Here is a 19,012-nt window from a genome sequence, read left to right as displayed (position 1 = left end):
ACTACCTGGAGGCTAGTGGCAACCCTAGCACCCTCGTTTGCCCTAGCCTGACCATCCCATTACTGCAAAGGCCAAATTGTGTGTGTGAAGTGCCGTCAAGTCGCAGCCGACTTATGGCGATCCCTTTTTGGGGTTTTCATGGCAAGAGACTAAGAGAGGTGGTTTGCCAGTGCCTTCCTCTGCACAGCAACCCTGGACTTCCTTGGTGGTCTCCCATCCAAATACTAACCAGGGCCGACCCTGCTTAGCTTCTGAGATCTGACGAGGTCAGGCTCGCCTGGGCCATCCAGGTCAGGGCCAAGGCCAAATTACCCTGCCAGAAAGCCCGTTTCCCTCTAGGCCCAGCGGGCCGCGTTCGTTTCCACCGCCTGCCGCTGGGTGGCGCCTGGGGCCCGCTTTGCCGGGCGGGGCGGGGCGCTCTGGCCTCCGCGGCGGCAGTCTCCTCCTCCTCCCCCACACCCCCCCCGCCCCCAGCCATGGCCGACGTGGAGGACGGAGACGAGGCGGGCGTCTCCGCGCCTCACGCCGGCTCCTCCGGCTCCAAGGCGGGCGGCGCCGACAAGATGTTCTCGCTGAAGAAGTGGAACGCCGTGGCCATGTGGAGCTGGGACGTCGAGTGCGACACCTGCGCCATCTGCCGGGTGCAGGTCATGGGTAAGCCGGGGGGGGGAGGAAGCCCGGACGGGGCCGGAGGAGTCGAGGCCTGGCTCCGCAACGGGGCCTGCAGCCGCCTCACGCCCACCCCGGTCTGCCTGTCTGTCTGTCTGTCTCAACCGGGCGGGGCGGGGTCGGGACGGGCCTCGCCTCGCCGTCTCCTCCGGCCTCAGGGGGACTCTCGAAGCATTTCATTTTTTTTTTTTAGTGGCCATTTATGCCCGGGAGGTTTTGCCTGGGGTCTGCCGCTCTCTAGATGCACGTTTCCCCCATGTGCATCTAGATAGCAGCAAATTCCAGGCAAAACCTCCCGGGCGTGAACGGCCGGAGTTTTCAGGGGTTTGCTCTTGGTCACCGTTATGGAGGTTTCTATGTCAACAGCTGGCTGGGCGCCTCTCGGCTCTGTGGGGGGGGGGGAGATATGGTTTCCATCTTGGTGGCTTCCATAATAGGGATGATTCCCAGTGGGTCGCCGTGTTAGTCTGTCTACAGTAGTAGAAAAGGGCCAGAGTCCAGTAGCACCTTAAAGACTAACAAGAATATTTCCTGGCAGGGTAGGAGCTTTTGTGAGCCACAGCTCACTTCTTTTTTCTTGTTTTTTTAAAATAAATTTTTATTGATTTTTTGAAATATAAATTTATCATCAATTTAACAACAATTTAAGGTATAAATCTTAAACAACAAAATGTCCATATGTTGTTATAAATATAGATTAATTAATATATATACTGACTTTCCCACCACCTCCATCTACCTCAAAATAAAGTGGTATAATCTATCGTTTATAGTTCTGATCCTAATATTATTCTAGATATCCCATTTACCCGTAGCTCTTCTTTAATATATCTATTTTACTTTTCAATCGATTATAAAGATATTACATTATGGATCAGATTAAAGAATAACCTTCCATTTTCCCAAAATGCAATTCTTGTTCACAAGAATTCTTCCAAGCCTCCCATTGTTATCCAATAACACTTTGTGGAAGAGTGACTTATCTTTAGAAAAACCTGTTTTCAAATCTTGTAAAAAGACTGAGTTAATTTGGTAATATTGAAACCAGGTTAAAACATCTTTCACCTCCTGGTAATCTTTTAAGTAACATTTTTTGCCATCCCATTTTAATAGATCTTGATACGTGACAAATTGTTCAGGTCTAAGTGGGCGCAATGTCAACATTTCTTGTGATGATATCCACAGCTCACTTCTTCAGCTGTGGCTCACGAAAGCTCATACTCTACCAGAAAATATTTTTGTTAGTCTTTAAGGTGCTACTGGACTCTTGTCCTTTTCTACTATAATAGAGATGGATCTTGAAGGATGCCTCGCTTTTCACGATAGCGTTGTTTTCACTGCAGACCTTCCTTCTCTCTGCCAAGATCCCTTCAGTGGTGATGTTTTCCTCTCGTGCCTTGAGGCAATATGCAGATTTTTGCTGTAGATTTGAATTCAACTATGCGGGACCTGTAAAATAAGATTAAAGCTCAGAGAAAGCAACCTTCTGACCAGTCATTTACAGACCATCCAGACCAAATGTTCAGTCCAGGTGCTAGCTCAAACAGAGGAAACTAGTAACTATTGCCCTTTTTTTCCAAGTCTCTCGGAATACCCTTGTATTTGATTTCCAAACTGCAGGGGGGGAGGGGTTGTCCATCCAACATCATAAGAATCATAGAGTTGGAAGGGACCACCAGGGTGATCTAGTCCAACCCCCTGCACAATGCAGGAAATTCACAAGTACATCGACCTCTAATTGTCCATTTTTCAAAAAATAGGGGGTAAGTTTGTAGCCATTTTTGTTGATGCAATGAAAGGGCAGGAGACTTTAAAAAAAGTTGGGAATTTAGAGCAGCTAGTCGAGGATGGCGATAGGCCATCATAACATTGTCGTGCTACAGCACAATAACAGTTACTGGCTTTTAAAAAAGTCATCAGGTGTCATGGTGGGGGAAATGGCCGCTCCTGAAGAAAACTGGGCAAAGCTCCCATGCAGATGCTCTGTTGTCAGTGTGTCTGCATTTGTAGCTGTGATGGTAGGGAAACAGAATTGTCCCTGCATGGATGCAACCTTGGTTTGAAAGTCACAGAAGGACCATAAAAGTCCTTTACTAGGACCAGCTTAAAAAGTTACAAAAAAGTGATCTTGTGTTTGATATATCAGAGCATTTCCTCAAGTTATAATTTAAGCAAAAGCACAAATATGGGAAGAACGAGCTCTTGTCTGCAAAAGTGAAATGGGGGAGTGTTATGCAAGTCTAAATAAGACTATATTTTGGGTGCAAAAGATCCCAAGCTGCACCTAAGTGTGTAGGGCCAGGATTGGAGATTTCTGTCTAAATTGAAGAAATCCATAATTCACTTTGGTCTAGCAGCGTGCATTTAGAAGGCACTGTCAGATTACCTTGAGGAGGTCTTTACAAATTAACCGTAAAATATTGCATGGAAATACGATGCATTTATATTATCATGACTAGCTAAAACTAAAGCTAGCAGGTTCCTTGGTATGGTCATGAAAGCAGCAAACCCAGTTTCCCCAAGTGAGGAATTTGGGAAACTCTAGATCTATACAGGCAAATGTATTTTTTCAAATGGACCAAAAGGGGGGAAAATACCCTACTGAGGACTGAATGTGTTGCAGGAGGCATGGAATAATGAAAGCAGCTTAAAGTCATTTAAAAGGGAAAGGGTGCGGGTGAGAATAAGTTCTTGCAGGCTAATGAGAGGTGATGGGGAGGGGCAAATTTCCATATTTTTCTCCCCGTCCATAATTACTTGGAGGCCCCCTGTTCCAGTCACAAAAGTACCAAAACCAGGCCACCCACAGGTAAGGCCATGGTGTCAATATAATTGATGGGGGGACGGGGCTCCTCAGACACATAGAAAAATACGACATAGTAAATTAACCAAAAGGGAAATCAAAACCGCAAATGAGGCTTGATGTGGACCAAGCATGTTAATTGCTTTAAGAATATTGGAAGCAGTTGTAAGTGTGACAAAGGAAAAGGGAAAGGTGGGTGGCAAAGGGGGAAATTATCTGCCCAAGCCCCTGAAAATTGTAGAATCACAGAGAGGAAGTCCATCAAGGTCAGCATTGTCTACTCAGACTGGCAGAGCCTCTCCAGCATCTCAGGTGGCGGTCTTTCACATCACCTACTACCTGATCTTTTTGGTTGGCGATACTGTGGATTGAACCTGGGACTTCCTGCATGCCAAGCAGACATTGCCACTGAGCCAGAGCTCCTCACTACTAATAACTGTTTTTTTCTGGATATGAAGACACATGCTGGAGCAAATCAATGTCTTGTTTATAACCCACTTAAGCTCCTCTCCCTGTAAATTCTGCTTATTAAAAACAGTGATTTAGCATGCGTGAAAGCTGAGCTTTTGTGGAGCATACGTAGCTTCATAATTCATGTCGTTAGGGTAGATGATCTCTAGGTATTTCTTTTAAGCACAATATGAATATTTCTGAAATGTTTTTCAGCAGTTGTACATGCTTTGGTAAACCAGTTATTAGAGGTACATCCAGAACATTACATTTAGTCTTGTTCTTGTTTACATCTAGATGCCTGTCTTAGATGTCAAGCTGAAAACAAACAAGAGGATTGTGTTGGTATGTTGTGATTTCATTCCCTTGTTATTCAACCAAAGGTTTTCTCTTGGTGGGGTGCTTTTTAAAGATTTCAAGTGAATATTTCTTATTGTTGTGCATCAATAAAATTCTCTTGAGCTTCACTCAAGTAAAAAGACATACTGTTCTATAAAATAATCGGATGTAATAAAATGCGCTGTAAATCCATTGTGTATTTGTGACTGCTAAGGAGTTACATTTATTTGAAGGCAACAGCTACTATATACTCTTTCAAACATTTCATGTATCTTCAGACATTTCTCTTAAAAGATGGCTGATTGGGTGAAAGAAGTTTAGGAATTTTTAAAAATAAAAAATCATTTGACTTAATGTATTCTGCTCAGATTCTTGAGGTTTCAAAGATATTTTTATTAGTATGATTTTTATATTTAAAGAAAACAGAGGGTTGAGATTATACATCAGTAAGGTTTATAGACGAGATTGTGTCTTATTTGGGCATGATTTTCCAAAGATAAGCAGTTCAGTTTATTTAAGTGAAGGACTATAAATCTCTTTAATTGAAATCTGCACTGTGATGGAAAGTGCCATCAAGTCACAGCTGACTTATGGCAACCCTGTAGGGTTTTAAAGGCAAGACATGTTTGGAAGTGGTTTGCCAATGCCTGCCTCTGCGTAGGCTGAGAGAGTTCTGAGAGAGCTGTGACTGGCTCAAGATCACCCAGCAGGCTTCATGTAGAAAGTGGGAAATCGAACCCGGTTCTCCAGATTTATAGAGTCCACCGCTTTTAACCACTATACCACACTGGCTCACAAAATCTGCACTACTTAGAAGTATTTAAATTTGCATGAAGTATGTGCTTAATTTATTTGTTCATTACTACATCTAAAGGAAGGAAGTTCAGATTTCTTTACAGTATGGAAATACTGTAGGCGAGAGTAAGTATGGAATTCAGTATTACATACTTCAACATTTGGTTTGGTAGTGAGTCAGTATTAATCATCAAAGTAATTAAAAGCCCTTGACTTCATATAATCACAATGCTTTTATTAAAATCAACTTCTGTATTTAAGAGCTGTTGGAGGCATTGCACATTATTGGGGTTGTGCATGTGCTGAGTGGTCTTCAAATTTTAGAGTGCTTCTATGGACAGCTGCCTCCTAGAAGCATTTTCCAGTGCTCTCCCCACAGGGAGTACTGGCCCTGAAAAGAAAAAGAGGAAAAGTGCAGTGTTTGGGTGAAAAATGTTAGTGTAAAACATCAACCAAAGTCTTCCTGGGGAATTTGGAGGTCTAGTTTGAAATACCCAATGGCTGCTTGAGCCTAGTCTTTCTCTTTGACCAGTAAGCATCTTCTATCTCTGTGCTGTATCACAAAATCCCTAATTTACAGAAATCCCTTACTTTTCAATAAACAAAAATATAGTACTTTTTTTGGAAATGTGGAGCATGTTGCTTTGAATCCTTGCTATGGCGTTCATGGTGTATTTGTAAAATGTGCATGTAAAAGGGTAGCCCATGTTAGTAGCCCATGTATGTAAAAGGGTAGCCCATGTTATAGCAAAATCTACCATACTAATTTTGAACTGTGATATCTCAAGTTTGCTTTTCTTTTCTTTCAGTGGTCTGGGGAGAGTGTAATCATTCCTTCCACAATTGCTGCATGTCACTGTGGGTGAAACAGAACAATCGTTGCCCACTGTGCCAACAGGACTGGGTAGTTCAAAGGATAGGCAAATAAGAGCACTGACAATTCTTCTGCTGAATTTATTTAGAACATTAAACAACTGATGCCATATTCACCCATGAAAAAGGACTACTCAATATGTGGCAGAATTTATTTTTATTTATTTAAGTCTACAGAGTTTTATGATCTTGGTTCAAAAATTTTGTGTTGCTTTCCTGATCTATTGGATCCTCCTTCAGGATTGTTCTAGCAAGAACACAGGTGCACAATATTGAAGAATGTTATCTACATGTTTGCTGTGTACGCTGTAAAATTGCTTAGAAAAGTGTTAGGGCTGTTGAAATCCACAAGTACGATATAATCTGAACAATTACAGCTAAAATACCACTGTTTTCTGGGAACTCGGTTATTTAACTGAAATAGGTGTGGACATTCATTTTTACTTTTCACATTGTTTCATTAAAATTAAACCTTCCTTTTGGTTTTGAATGCTATCTGTTCCTATGATACTTTAAAGGTTGAATTTACAGTCCTTTCAAAATATGTACTGTAATTCACAGTATTAAAACATTACTCCATTAAGTGCTCAGCTTCTTTTTTGTAGAACAGTATAATTTGTTTGGAAATAATTCAATTAAAATCTGTTCTCTAGAGACACAGGAAGACCTGATAACTAGCAACTGGTAAGTCTTGTTATCGTTCTGTATTTGGTAAGTTGTTTTTGTTCAAATGGCCCATGCACCATCCTATGAAGTCTCAGTGCATGCATGGTGTTATGAGTGCAGGAGCCTTTGGATCACAACCCTTCTATTTGGTAGTGCTTATCTTTCCACATGTTTGCCGGCACCTTAGCAAAGATAGGAATTGATGAAAGCAGTGTGGATATCTCTTTTTAGGGAAGTAGTGTTTTAAAAAGATCATGAGAATGGTGGGTAAGAGCAGTTCCCATGAAGCTCATTATTTTTCCCACATGATCGAACAAATGTGTTTGTTTAGATGTAACTTTTCCCCCAAGCGTCTCATTACAGGGCATGATCTAGCAAAAGTTTGAATTCTTGCTGATGTTAACAGGATTTAAATGTATTTAATAAAGATGAAGTTGTGGCTGCAGCATTTCAAATATATTAACAACATTGCTAAAAGGACTGGTTATTCTTTGGCCACGTCCCTTAATCAGTCAACTCAGCCTTGAATTAACCATTTGTTGATGTAATCAAATCCTGTGTTGAAGAATGATAAATGATTGTTTACAATCTGTGAATATATGGAGTAATCTGATGATTTGAAGAGCCAAGGGTTTTAATAGAAATGTTTATTTGGATTTGCCTTGCAGCAAAACATGGTAAGATCAAAGTGCATTCTACTATTTTGAAAGCTTTGGGGTACAATATGAAAAGTTCATGTAATAATACAAATAATATACAAGTAAATATACAGAATTTCACTATTGATGCAGAGAGGGCAAACATTGTTTAACATTTTGTCACTTCTGGTAACTAGATGCCAATTTTGTCTCGTTAGCTAAACTCATTCTTTGGACTAGCTTTACTCCTGGCAGCTTCCTGTTGCAGTACTTCTGCTGCAGCAGTCACAAAGAGGGATTTTAATTTCTAATGCCCCCCCCCCCATTTCATATTGGGTCTCATTCTGAGAAGTGATCCAATGTTGGGTAGTGCATGTGATCCAATGATCCAATGTTGGGCAGCCCTTCCCCCATGGGGCAAATAATGCCCCCGGTGTCATTTCAGTTTGGGAAAACAGCACAGGGGGAGGCAGGAGCCCCTCCTCCACCCACACCATGGTCCCAGCCAGAATCGAGCTCCTGCAGCACTACTAAATAAAGGTTTTCATGGGGATCTTGCAACTGGTGCATGGCTACAAGTCCTCATGGCAACCATGTGGAAAACATAACATGTAGTTTGATCCTTAGATTGCCTTCCTTGTTTTTTTGGAGGTACCCAACAGCTCATTTTAGAAGTCACAACAAACAATGGTTAAAGAAGTGTCACCAGCTTTTGGCATGCTCTCTGAATTGGTAAACCACAGTTATAGTAATTGGTTGGCCTGTAGAGGCCCCTGCCCTGTAGAAATCAGAAAAACCCTGTGAACTAGTAGAGGTGAGTAATGAGAGGGTGAAAAACTAAAGCAGCAAGCCAGCTCTAAATTATGGTGCATTTGTTTTATGTTTGAAAGCTCAAACCATGGTCTGAATTATAAACTAGCTAGTGAAACCATGATTTGGCATGATGTCAGAAATGGACCAATACATTTCATACTTTTTGTAGGCCATTCAGCCACAATTAGTGTACTAAGTTACAACTTGCTTTTGTAAATGGATGATATAGGGAGCAACTGTGCTTTCTTTCTGAGCCAAGCAGTAGGATGGGATGATAAGAGCTGGTTGTCTTCCTGGGCGGGTTAGGAAAAATCTTAGTTCCTGTAAATGCTCACAACATCTGCCATAACATCCATTTCCTGTGCATCTTAACAGTTCTGCTGTACAAGCAGATATCATCTGGCCACACTCTTGTTTGATGCTATGAGTTAAAATTGTAGGAAGAAATTAAGTACAAGACAGCAACAGCAAGTATGGATTTTGAAGAGCATCCATCTTGCTAAAATATTGCCTCTTCTGAGTAATTTAAGACAGGTTTAGACTACCATCTTCTTTGATCTGGCCTTTATTCAAAACAGTAGTTTTGCAATAGGCTCCTGATGCCATGGGCATCAGTGACCTGGTAGAACTTCATGTCCCAGGACTCCTACCACCTAGGATGGTGCTGTAGCTGTTTTGCAGGCTCCAAGACAGAGGGGCTGAAAGGACCACCCAGCTTTTCTTCATGCATCATTGCTGCTGCAGCAACAATCAGGTTGTGGGTAGATGAGAAGGATTAGAAGAGAGACATTCTCCAGCTCTAATCTGAATCCAAGCTGGAAAAGATAGGGCTATAATGCTCACCCTGTGTTGAAGGCAAACATAAATCTAAGATTCATATTCTGAACCAAGGAATTCAACCTTTTGTGACATCATTATTGTGAAGTAGGTTTGCAAATTATGGTTTGTGCTAACTGGGTTGGATCCAACACAGTGGCTCCACTGGCACAAAGACTTCTGTGTGCAAAATGTGGGTTTATCATCTGTGCCAGCTCAAAATGCCCCTTTAACAGTAGGAACAGGGAAATAGTGCCTTTCCTTACTAGGAAACTCCCTTAGATTAAGGGTTCCCTGGAAAGTACCCTGGTAACCTGCTATCACCACTCAGGACCTCCTGAGAATGTCTAGACTGACCTGCTGAGAAGGTAGTTTTCCAGCCAAGTACTAGAGCGACAACAAAATAGCATAACCAACCTGGTAGCTCTCATGCAGCCTAGCACATAAGAGAAATAGAGTGTACTAAGTGAAGATGAAAAAAAAGTCTTTATAAAAAGGTTTGTTAAAGAGGGTGGGAAAAAGGGTGGTTGGATTTAAAAAGGGGTGGGGAAAAGGCAACAAAACATGGGAAAGCACACAGCAACAACAGAATAGATATTCAAATGAAAAGCAAGTACGGTTGAACTAAGCTAAACACACGTTACCTATGCTCTAGCAGAAGTTGAAGGACTCCTTAACCCCTACCCAACTTCCTGTGGACTAGTTTCCACTGAAAACTGAAGGCAAGTTAAAATCCCAGATGTCCACATATTTATGCTAAATGGAATTGGACCTAAATCAGCCACCTTCGTAGGAATGACAAGATTTTGTCAAAGGCTTTCACGGTCAGAGTTCATTGGTTCTTGTAGGTTATCCGGGCTGTGTGACCGTGGTCTTGGTATTTTCTTTCCTGACGTTTCGCCAGCAGCTGTGGCAGGCACCTTCAGAGGAGTAACACTGAAGGACAGTGTCTCTCAGTGTCAAGTGTGTAGGAAGAGTAATATATAGTCAGAAAGGGGTTGGGTTTGAGCTGAGTCATTGTCCTGCAAAAAGTATCAAAGGTAATGTGCTAATATTATCGAAGGCTTTCACGGTCAGAGTTCATTGGTTCTTGTAGGTTATCCGGGCTGTGTAACCGTGGTCTTGGAATTTTCTTTCCTGACGTTTCGCCAGCAGCTGTGGCAGTCATCTTCAGAGTAGTAACATTGAAGGATGGTGTCTCTCAATGTCAATTGTGTAGGAAAAGTCAGAGAGGGGTTGGGTTTGAGCTGAGTACTGTCCTTCAGACGTAATGTGCTAATCATTGTCCTGTAAGTATCAAGATAATGTACTAATGAGAGTGTGGTATGTTAATATGGAAGTATTGTATCCTAAAATGATCTGGTAATGTGTGAAATCCAAAGCTAATCTGGATGGCTATTGTTGACTGTAGCCTTTGTTAGTCTGGAGGTTTTTCAGGGCAGGAAGCCAAGCCTTATTCATTCTTAAACTCTTCTTTTCTGTTAAAGTTGTGCTGATGTTTATGAATTTCAATGGCTTCTCTGTGCAATCTGACAAAATAGTTGGTAGAATTGTCCAGTCTTTCAGTGTCTTGGAATAAGACCCTGTGTCCTGTTTGGGTCAGTCCATGTTCAGCCACTGCTGATTTCTCAGGTTGGCCAAGTCTGCAGTATCTTTCATGTTCTTTTATTTAATCATTTAAATAATGAAATAGCAAACGGCTATTCCAAGAATGAAATCAGAAGGGCCATTAAACCAAACAAAAATCAGAAAACTCAGGAAAAACAGTCTCCCATAGGAAAGGTATTCTTGCCATTTATTAAAGGAGTCACTGATAGGATGGAGAAACTTTTGAAAAAACATAACCTACAAACAGTGTTTAAACCCACCAAGAAAATACAACAAATGCTACGATCAGCAAAAGACAAAAGAGACCCCCTCACCTCTGCAGGAGTATATCGTATACCTTGCAGCTGTGGAGAAGTTTACATCGGGACCACAAAACGCAGCATACAAACAAGGATAAAAGAACATGAAAGATACTGCAGACTTGGCCAACCTGAGAAATCAGCAGTGGCTGAACATGGACTGACCCAAACAGGACACAGGGTCTTATTCCAAGACACTGAAAGACTGGACAATTCTACCAACTATTTTGTCAGATTGCACAGAGAAGCCATTGAAATTCATAAACATCAGCACAACTTTAACAGAAAAGAAGAGAGTTTAAGAATGAATAAGGCTTGGCTTCCTGCCCTGAAAAACCTCCAGACTAACAAAGGCTACAGTCAACAATAGCCATCCAGATTAGCTTTGGATTTCACACATTACCAGATCATTTTAGGATACAATGCTTCCATATTAACATACCACACTCTCATTAGTACATTATCTTGATACTTACAGGACAATGATTAGCACATTACGTCTGCAGGACAGTACTCAGCTCAAACCCAACCCCTCTCTGACTTTTCCTAAACACTTGACATTGAGAGACACCATCCTTCAATGTTACTACTCTGAAGATGCCTGCCACAGCTGCTGGCGAAACATCAGGAAAGAAAATTCCAAGACCACAGTTACACAGCCCGGGTAATGTGCTAATCATTGTCCTGTAAGTATCAAGATAATGTGCTAATGAGTGTTACTCATTAATTCAGTGTTACTCTTCTGAAGATGCCTGCCACAGCTACTGGCGAAACATCAGGAAAGAAAATACCAAGACCACGGTCACGTAGCCCGGATAACGTACAAGAACCAATGACAAGATTATTTTTCCAGTCCCACACAAATCCCTATCTCTGATATCAGAGGCTACTTTCACCAGTCAGAGCCATATACAATATGGTCCTGTCTCCATCAAGAATCTGGTAATGGCTCTGAACTACCATGACAAATAGATGGTCTGGTCCAAACCAAATCGTCCTTTGTCCAAATGGGATTAAGTCTTCCAGGATAATCCAACGTGGAATAGAACTGTATAGCTCATTCTAATGCAATCTCTAGGGGTCCAAGTGAAGGAAGTGTAAAAGAACCTGAGTCGTCCCTGTTCTTGGTGGGTCTGTGCCATTGAACGGGGTCTGGCTTTTTGCATCCAACACAAGTAGAAGACTAATTTTCTAGAAATGCAAAGTGTATAAGTGGGGACTCACAAGAAATTTGCGGGGAGGAGGCATTCCCCTGCCTTTGCTTCCTTCCCTCCCCCTTCTCTGTCAAAGTTCCCCCTCTCCTCCCCTTATCTAGGAATCTTCCCTCACCCCCTTCACCTCTCACCCCTGCTATGTCAGTCTTTCCCCTTTCTCTCCCACCCCTTCTCTAGCAATCCTCTCTTCCCTCTTTCTCCCTTCACCCCTTCCTTGTCAATCTCCCCCTCTTTCTCCCACCCCTTGTCAATCTGCCCCTCTCTTTCCCCTCTCTTTCTCCCAGACTATCTCCCTCCTTTCTCTTTCTCTTCACCTCCCTCAGACAATTTCTGGGTTTTTTCTCTCACAGACAATCCCTCTTTCACTCCCCCCTCCCACAGACAATGCCCCCTTCTTTTTCTTTCTTCCCCCCTCCCTCAGATATTCCCCTTCTTTCTCTTTCCTCCTCCCTCAGATAATCTCCCTCTCTTCTTCCCCAATTTGGGAGCTTTGGTGGCTGTGGAGGTGGCAGGGCCATAAGGGGGACTCCCATCTCCCCCCCTCCCCGCCATCACTGGACCTGGCACGGCTCCACTTCCCACCACCAAACTTTGAGCCCAGTGGTGGTGCCTAGGAGTATATCGTATACTCCTGGCATCTGCCACAGCCAGGCCCAGAGCCTCTCTTGACATCTGTTGCCACCACACCATGCTCAGAGTGGCTCACAGCATCTGCCATGGCTAGGGTGACTCCTTGCATCTGCTACTGCCATGGCCAGGCCCTGGAGTGCCATCTGGTATCCACCAGGTGCGGAGTGGCTTCCTGTGGCTGCTGGGTTCTGGGTTTTAGGAGTCTAACAATGTAGTCCTAAGAAGAATCCTGAGCCCATTGATTGCAATGGATTTAAAATGGTACAACTGTAGGATTATACTGTAAACCTGCACGCACAGACAATGGGTATTTAAACCCCATAGTGGTTTTTTGTGTGTGATTTCAGATTTCTTAGCAAACCTGGGGCGTTACTATGGCCCCAATCCATGGTTTTAGATATCCCCAGATGGGGGCCACACATATATATGATTATTTGGACAGAAACACTGTCAAAGAGTCACAATAGATAGGACTACCAGCACGTTTGTATATTAAACCAACGTTGGTGTTTTATGCATGGTCGCTTAACCCTTCTTTATTCCCTGTTTCAGCCAGGATCAATTTTTTGGGAATGCACGTTACCTTATTCCTTGGAAGCTCAACACTGCTTCAACGCAAAACGAACCCGGCTTTTCCCATTCCTCTTCGGGACCGAGTCAAACCGTTCTTCCTGGCTCATTCCAGAGCAACAGAGCGAACGTACACCTTTCTCCAAACCCCTCTTCAAGGCAGCCAAACAGGGGAAGCACAGAAGATTGGCTTCTCTCACAGCCAATCACGAAGCAGTGTGTAGAGACAGGGAGTCAAGTGCTTCCTGCTTCCTGCTACCTCGGAGCTCTTTCTGAGCAAAAGAAAGGCTTTTTAAAAACGAGGCTTGGTTTTCCCCCTTCCCTTCTTTCAGATCGCTCCGGTTTTTGTTTTTTATTCTTAAAATGCTTTTTTATGTGGCAGTTGGGTTTGGGGAGGAAGGAAGTTTATCTCAGGGTGAGTTGCGAAGTCAGCCAGTTACAGAGCAGCATTTTAAGGTGTGGGACTTGATTTGAACTTGGGAGACTGCTTTTCTGTATTCATGCCTCCATTAGCACAGTTTCATCCCTGATCATTCCAGCCAATGCATACAGTTTCCCCCAACCCGGGTTACTTTGACCCTGGCTGAAACAGGGAATAAAGGAGGTTAAAGCAACCGTGCATAAATGACCTTTGTAACATTGAAAACTCTGATCTCTTTAATAATGTTATTATCATAATAGCATATTAATTGTTGCCAAAATTATTTACATTTAAACAAACAAAAATTCTGAAATGATTGCATATGCCTACAGTATAAAAGGCTTTTTTTTTTTAGTGCTCTCCAAAATTTCCCAGTCTTTCCATTAGTCCTCAGGCTTTTTCGTGCTGTACATTTGGAATGAATGAAATGCTTTGTAAGACAAGGTTTTCCCTCAATCAGAAAGAGAAAGTATTTCATAGGAGGGTTGTTTTTTTTAAGGGCTCCTCAAATTTTTGCATTTTTTTCATTGGAAAACTTGGTGACAGGTCTTAAACTTTTTCATGCTATACATTTTAAGGTTGAGAAATTTTGCCTTAAGACGCATTTTGCCTATTCTAAAAAATAACATATTTTGTAGGAGGGTTTTTTTTCCAGTGCAGCCCCAAATTTTCCAATTTTTCCATTGTAAAAACTGGGGGAAAGTTTGAGCCCGGCTTGCTGGAAATGAGGGGTGGGCTATAAATATAAGGAATAAATAAGTCTTCAGAAAAATATTTTTTTCCAGGGTTTTTAGTTTTCTGGCCTTTGCATCTCTAGCAAAAGCCAGTAAAACAGATCACAGCAATCCTTTATAATGAAGTATTAGGACAATATAGTCAGCCATTCATTTATTAGAATTAATGAAGACCTGAAGGCAAAATTTAGATCTGAGCCTGGTATTTAGGGGTCTAACAGTGCATTCCTAAGGAGAGTTACTCCAGTCTAAGCCTAGGCTGAGACTGGAGTAACTCTCCTTAGGAATGCACTGTAACAATGTAGTCCTGTACAGCATGGTGTAGTGGTTAGGAGCAGTGGTTTGGAGCGGTGGAGTCTGATCTGGAGAACCGGTTTGATTCCCCACTCCTCCACATGAGCAGCGGAGGCTAATCTGGTGAACTGGATTTGTTTCCCCACTCCTACACATAAAGCCAGCTGCGTGTGTAGTCTCACCTACCTCACAGGGTGTCTGTTGTGGGGAGGGGAAGGGAAGGTGATTGTAAGCCAGTTTGATTCTGCCTTAAGTGGTAGAGAAAGTCGGCATATAAAAACCAACTCTTCTTCTTCTGAGCCCATTGACTGCAATGGATTTAAAATGGTACAACTCTGTTTAGGAGTATACTGTAACAGTGCAAGCCTGGGAGTGAGCCCCAGTGAATAGACCCAAATAAGTATTCTGAGCATGCGTGCTTGGAGAGCAATCTTAAGCAGGTCAAAGTAAGTCCCATTTTATTAATTTGGGCTTGTTGCTGAGAATGTGTTCTTAGAACTGCCTTGTAAGGGAGCAAGCCTAAGCAGATTTACTCAGAATCCTACTCAGGACTATTCAGTTTACTCCTAAGAAAGAGGTTTTAGGATTACACTGAAAGTTGTGATACCGAAGTTGTAGTTGGGCAATAAAAACAATGCGGAAGTTTAAGGAATATCTTGTGTTGTAAGCAGCTTTCAATTTCTTACTCTGCCATATGATGAGGAAGAGTAATTGTTTTAATTGTACATGGGATCATTCTTATTTATAGAATGATGGTCATTCTTTGCTTGCTCTTTGTCTAAGCCGATTCGCTGTGTATGACAGCAGCAAATGTTTTGTGCAGCATAAATGCAGTTCATGAAACTGACTTGCTGTGGGTATGACCCAGATTGGGGGGGGGGGAAGGCTTTAGACTCTAGGACTGAATAATTACTTAAATCTCATTTTCTCCTAGTTCTCTTCTCATCCCACTTTTTGCCATCTTTGTGAGAACTGCGATTCTGAATAGTGTTTTCTTTTTGCTAAATGTTTTGCAGCAAAGAAAAATGCAGGAAGTATATTATTCCCCTTTTGAAAGCCCCTTTCAAAGACTGTTGCTGCAGTCAAAGTTGCTGTGGATTGGGGTAGGGGTGTCAGGAGGTGATAATGGTTCTTTGAAGAAACAGGGTGTCATATGGTTCTTGTGAGCATAGATCCTGGGCTCAGGGTGGTGTAACAGGTGTCTCATGCTTTAGGAGTAGGGAGCAGTTTGTGTTGAGAAATGCCTACTAGGCATTGGTGGTAGGGAGCAGGTTTTCCTGGGATGTCATTCATTTAGCTATAGATAGTAAACGCAAAGCTCCTTAGAGAGAAACCTCTTATCAGCTGCTTTCCACAAATGGTACGTAACCTAAAGGTACTTAGTGAAAAATCCTTGAGAGGTATTTAATGCTAAAGCAACCAGTCTCCCAAGCATTTCTGTGAAGCCCACAAGCATATCAAGACCGTGGAACAAGGCAAGCCGTACCAGGGCTGCCGCACCAGACCTACACAGTGGTTTTGCCCCAGCTTGGTTCTGCCACGCTAACAGGTCACCAAAATGTGTGACATGGGGGGACTGGATAACTTGATTGCCAACACAGCGTATCTACAGGCCAGGAAAAGTGGAGATGCTGACCAGAAGGAAATGCAGAAAAGGCGCAGGAGCCTTGCGCTGCCAAAGATCGAAGAATTCGATGAACTCAGAAATTCCATTAAAGTGGAGTTTGAGCACGTCTGTGAGAAACAGCCCATTGGTAGGATGTTTTTCAAGGAATTTTTGGATTCTGAGGCGGAATACTTGCTGGCCAGTGAGTTCTATGATGAAGCAAATAACTGGGAATTGGCAGAGGATAAAATCAAGAACAGCATCCTCGAAGGTCTGGTCAACATATACCTGAAAAGTAACAGCAATAGCTACTTGAAATTTCTCAGTCCAGATTTGAGCAAAAAGTGCCAGGCAGCCACTAAGAATGATTTTGAAAATATCATGTTATTGGCCATTGAAGAAACAAAGGCTTTTCTTAAAGGAAAACCCTTTGAAGAATTCCAGGAAAGCCCATTTTTTGAGAAGTTCTTGCAATGGAAAGCTTTTGAAAAACAACCTGTGAGCGAGAAACATTTCGAAGAGTTCCGAATTTTAGGCAAGGGAGGCTTTGGAGAGGTAAGGACCAACTTTTTAATCTTTCTCTGTAACATGCCAACAGTTGAGCCTTAGCAATGTAGTGAACAGGACTTCATTTACATTTCAAGAATTGAGCAGCTAGCTAGCTACTTCCAGTATAGACAAGACCTACTGTGATGCTGGCCCATCTTTATCCCGTTTTGCTGTTAGTAAAAGGCATTAGGCTGATATCTACTTATTTATTTTCTGTATTCATTCCCTTTCTCCATATCGGTCAGAGTGGCTCATTATGTCTTTGGCAAGTTAGAGTAGGTTTCCCAGTGGAAACAGCTAAGACTGCTACTGTTATTTAATATTGATTTATTTAATTAATTAATGTTTAGATTTATATCTTGCCGCCACCACCCTCACTATAGCGGGGCTCGGAGCGGGAAACAAGTCAAATATACATTTGAAATTAGGTAAAACAGATTAAATGCCATAAAATATTAAAAAATAATACAAATGGCACTGTAAGCTCCAGCAGAGTTGACTCCTATTACTGACAGACCATCCGCATAGTATGTGGGGAGTGGGACCAAGTACCGCATATAGAAGAGTGGGAACTCTGCCCAGTGACTGGTGAATGTAATAGAGCAGCCAAAAGTCCTCAACCATGTGCCTGGTGGAACATCTGCATTTTGCAGGTCCTGCAGAACTGGGCCAGATCCTGCAGGGCCCTGCTCTCTTCAGACAGAGAATTCAACCAGGCAGGGGCCAAGGCTAAAAACGCCCTGCCCTGGCCAAGGTCAATTGGACTGCTCTTGGGTCAGGAACTTCCAGTAAATTTTGAGAACTAGAACAAAGCATCTTTGGGGGGAGATAGTGGGAGAGGCAGTCCTGCAGGTATGAGGGTCCCAGACCATAAAGGGCTTTAAAGGTTAAAACTAGCACACTGAACCAGATCTGGAAGCGTATCAGCCAATGCAACTGGGGGAGAATAAGTTGAACAGAAACTCTCTAAGGGGTCCTTTTTAGGACCCGCGCAGCTGTATTCTGTACCAATTGAAGCTTCTGGAGTAGTCTCAGGGGCAGCTCTACATAAAGCAAGTTTCAGTAATCCAGCCTGGAGGTGACTGTTGCATGGATCACTGTGGCCAAGTTGGAGCAAGACAGGTAGGGGGCTTATTGCCAAGCATGGCACAGGTGATAACAAGCCATCCTGGTAACAGTCGAGAACATCTGTTCCATGGTCAGCAACGCATCCAGGATGACCCCCAGACTCCTGATGGACGGTGTTGGCTCTAATTGTGTCCCATCAAGAGCTGGTAACTGTAGCCCCCATCCTAGTCTTAGGTCTGGCTCAGCCACAGGACCCCTGTCTTAGATGGATTAAGTTTCAACAGGCTCAATCTCAACCACTTTAGCGTGGCCTCTAGGCAACTAGTCAAGTCCGTTGCTACCGATTCCAACTGGTTCGTCCATCAACAGGTAGAGTTCCAGCAGTGTACACAGCATCTTAAAAAACCCAACCATTGCACAGCCTTTGCTAAGATGGTTACCATCTAAGAAAGCAAACCTAAGCAGGTCTTCTCCTTACTCCCAGGAAAAGGTCCTTAGGCTTGCATTGTAAATAAGTTACTAGCAACGACTGAAGCAAATAGATGTTATAATATGATTTGGCAATAAAGGGACATCTGCTGCCTCCAGTTCCAACTTACATAGACTCCATTCCTTTTCTCTTGCTGCTTTAGGTTTGTGCTATCCAGGTGAAAAGCACTGGCAAAATGTATGCCTGTAAGAAGCTGGACAAAAAAAGACTAAAAAAGAAAAATGGTGAAAAGATGGCTCTGCTGGAGAAGCAGATCCTTGAGAAAGTCAACAGCCGTTTCGTAGTCTCACTGGCCTATGCTTATCAGACCAAAACTGACCTGTGCCTGGTGATGACCATCATGAATGGAGGAGATCTTAGATTTCACATTTACAGTGTGGGGGAACTAGGCTTGAAGATGGATAGGGTCCTCTACTACTCGGCTCAGATCACTTGTGGCTTACTGCACCTTCACTCCATGAAGATCCTGTACAGGGACATGAAACCAGAGAATGTTCTCTTGGATGACCATGGCAACTGTAGGTTGTCTGATCTTGGCTTGGCGGTAAAAATGAAGGAGGAAAAACCCGTCACCCAAAGGGTAAGTGAGAGTTCACTGCAGGGCAGCATGTATGGCAGATGAGACTGTACTATTTCCAAATGCACTGAGCCCAGGCTTTACTTCCTT

General features: G+C 42.7%; 2 protein-coding genes across 3 annotated transcripts in view; both read left to right on the top strand.

Annotated features, from left to right (window-relative positions):
* The first annotated feature begins 476 nt into the window (after positions 1-476).
* Positions 477-6,276, top strand: RNF7 (ring finger protein 7). Of its 2 annotated transcripts, none has more exons than XM_056849328.1 (3): positions 477-654; positions 4,220-4,267; positions 5,866-6,276. In XM_056849328.1, the coding sequence occupies exons 1-3, from the start codon at positions 477-479 to the stop codon at positions 5,982-5,984; spliced, it is 345 nt and encodes a 114-aa protein (XP_056705306.1). In that variant the 3' UTR covers positions 5,985-6,276. The 2 variants fall into 2 exon arrangements, with proteins under 2 accessions (XP_056705306.1, XP_056705307.1); XM_056849329.1 differs by having other exon boundaries at positions 477-647; positions 5,866-5,922.
* Positions 6,277-16,144: 9,868 nt separating this feature from the next.
* The window catches only part of GRK7 (G protein-coupled receptor kinase 7), a 53,046-nt gene continuing 50,178 nt past the window's right edge, over positions 16,145-19,012 (top strand). Inside the window, exons 1-2 of the mRNA XM_056849326.1 lie at positions 16,145-16,793; positions 18,488-18,925. Of these exons, the coding sequence (XP_056705304.1) occupies positions 16,191-16,793; positions 18,488-18,925 (1,041 nt within the window). The 5' untranslated portion in view covers positions 16,145-16,190. The remainder of the gene's footprint in view (positions 16,794-18,487; positions 18,926-19,012) is intronic.

The sequence above is a fragment of the Euleptes europaea genome, chromosome 5 (assembly GCF_029931775.1).
Source record: "Euleptes europaea isolate rEulEur1 chromosome 5, rEulEur1.hap1, whole genome shotgun sequence".
Taxonomy (NCBI): domain Eukaryota; kingdom Metazoa; phylum Chordata; class Lepidosauria; order Squamata; family Sphaerodactylidae; genus Euleptes; species Euleptes europaea.
The sequence above is the reverse complement of the archived record's forward strand: the minus strand, read 5'-3'. Positions and strand labels throughout refer to the sequence as shown.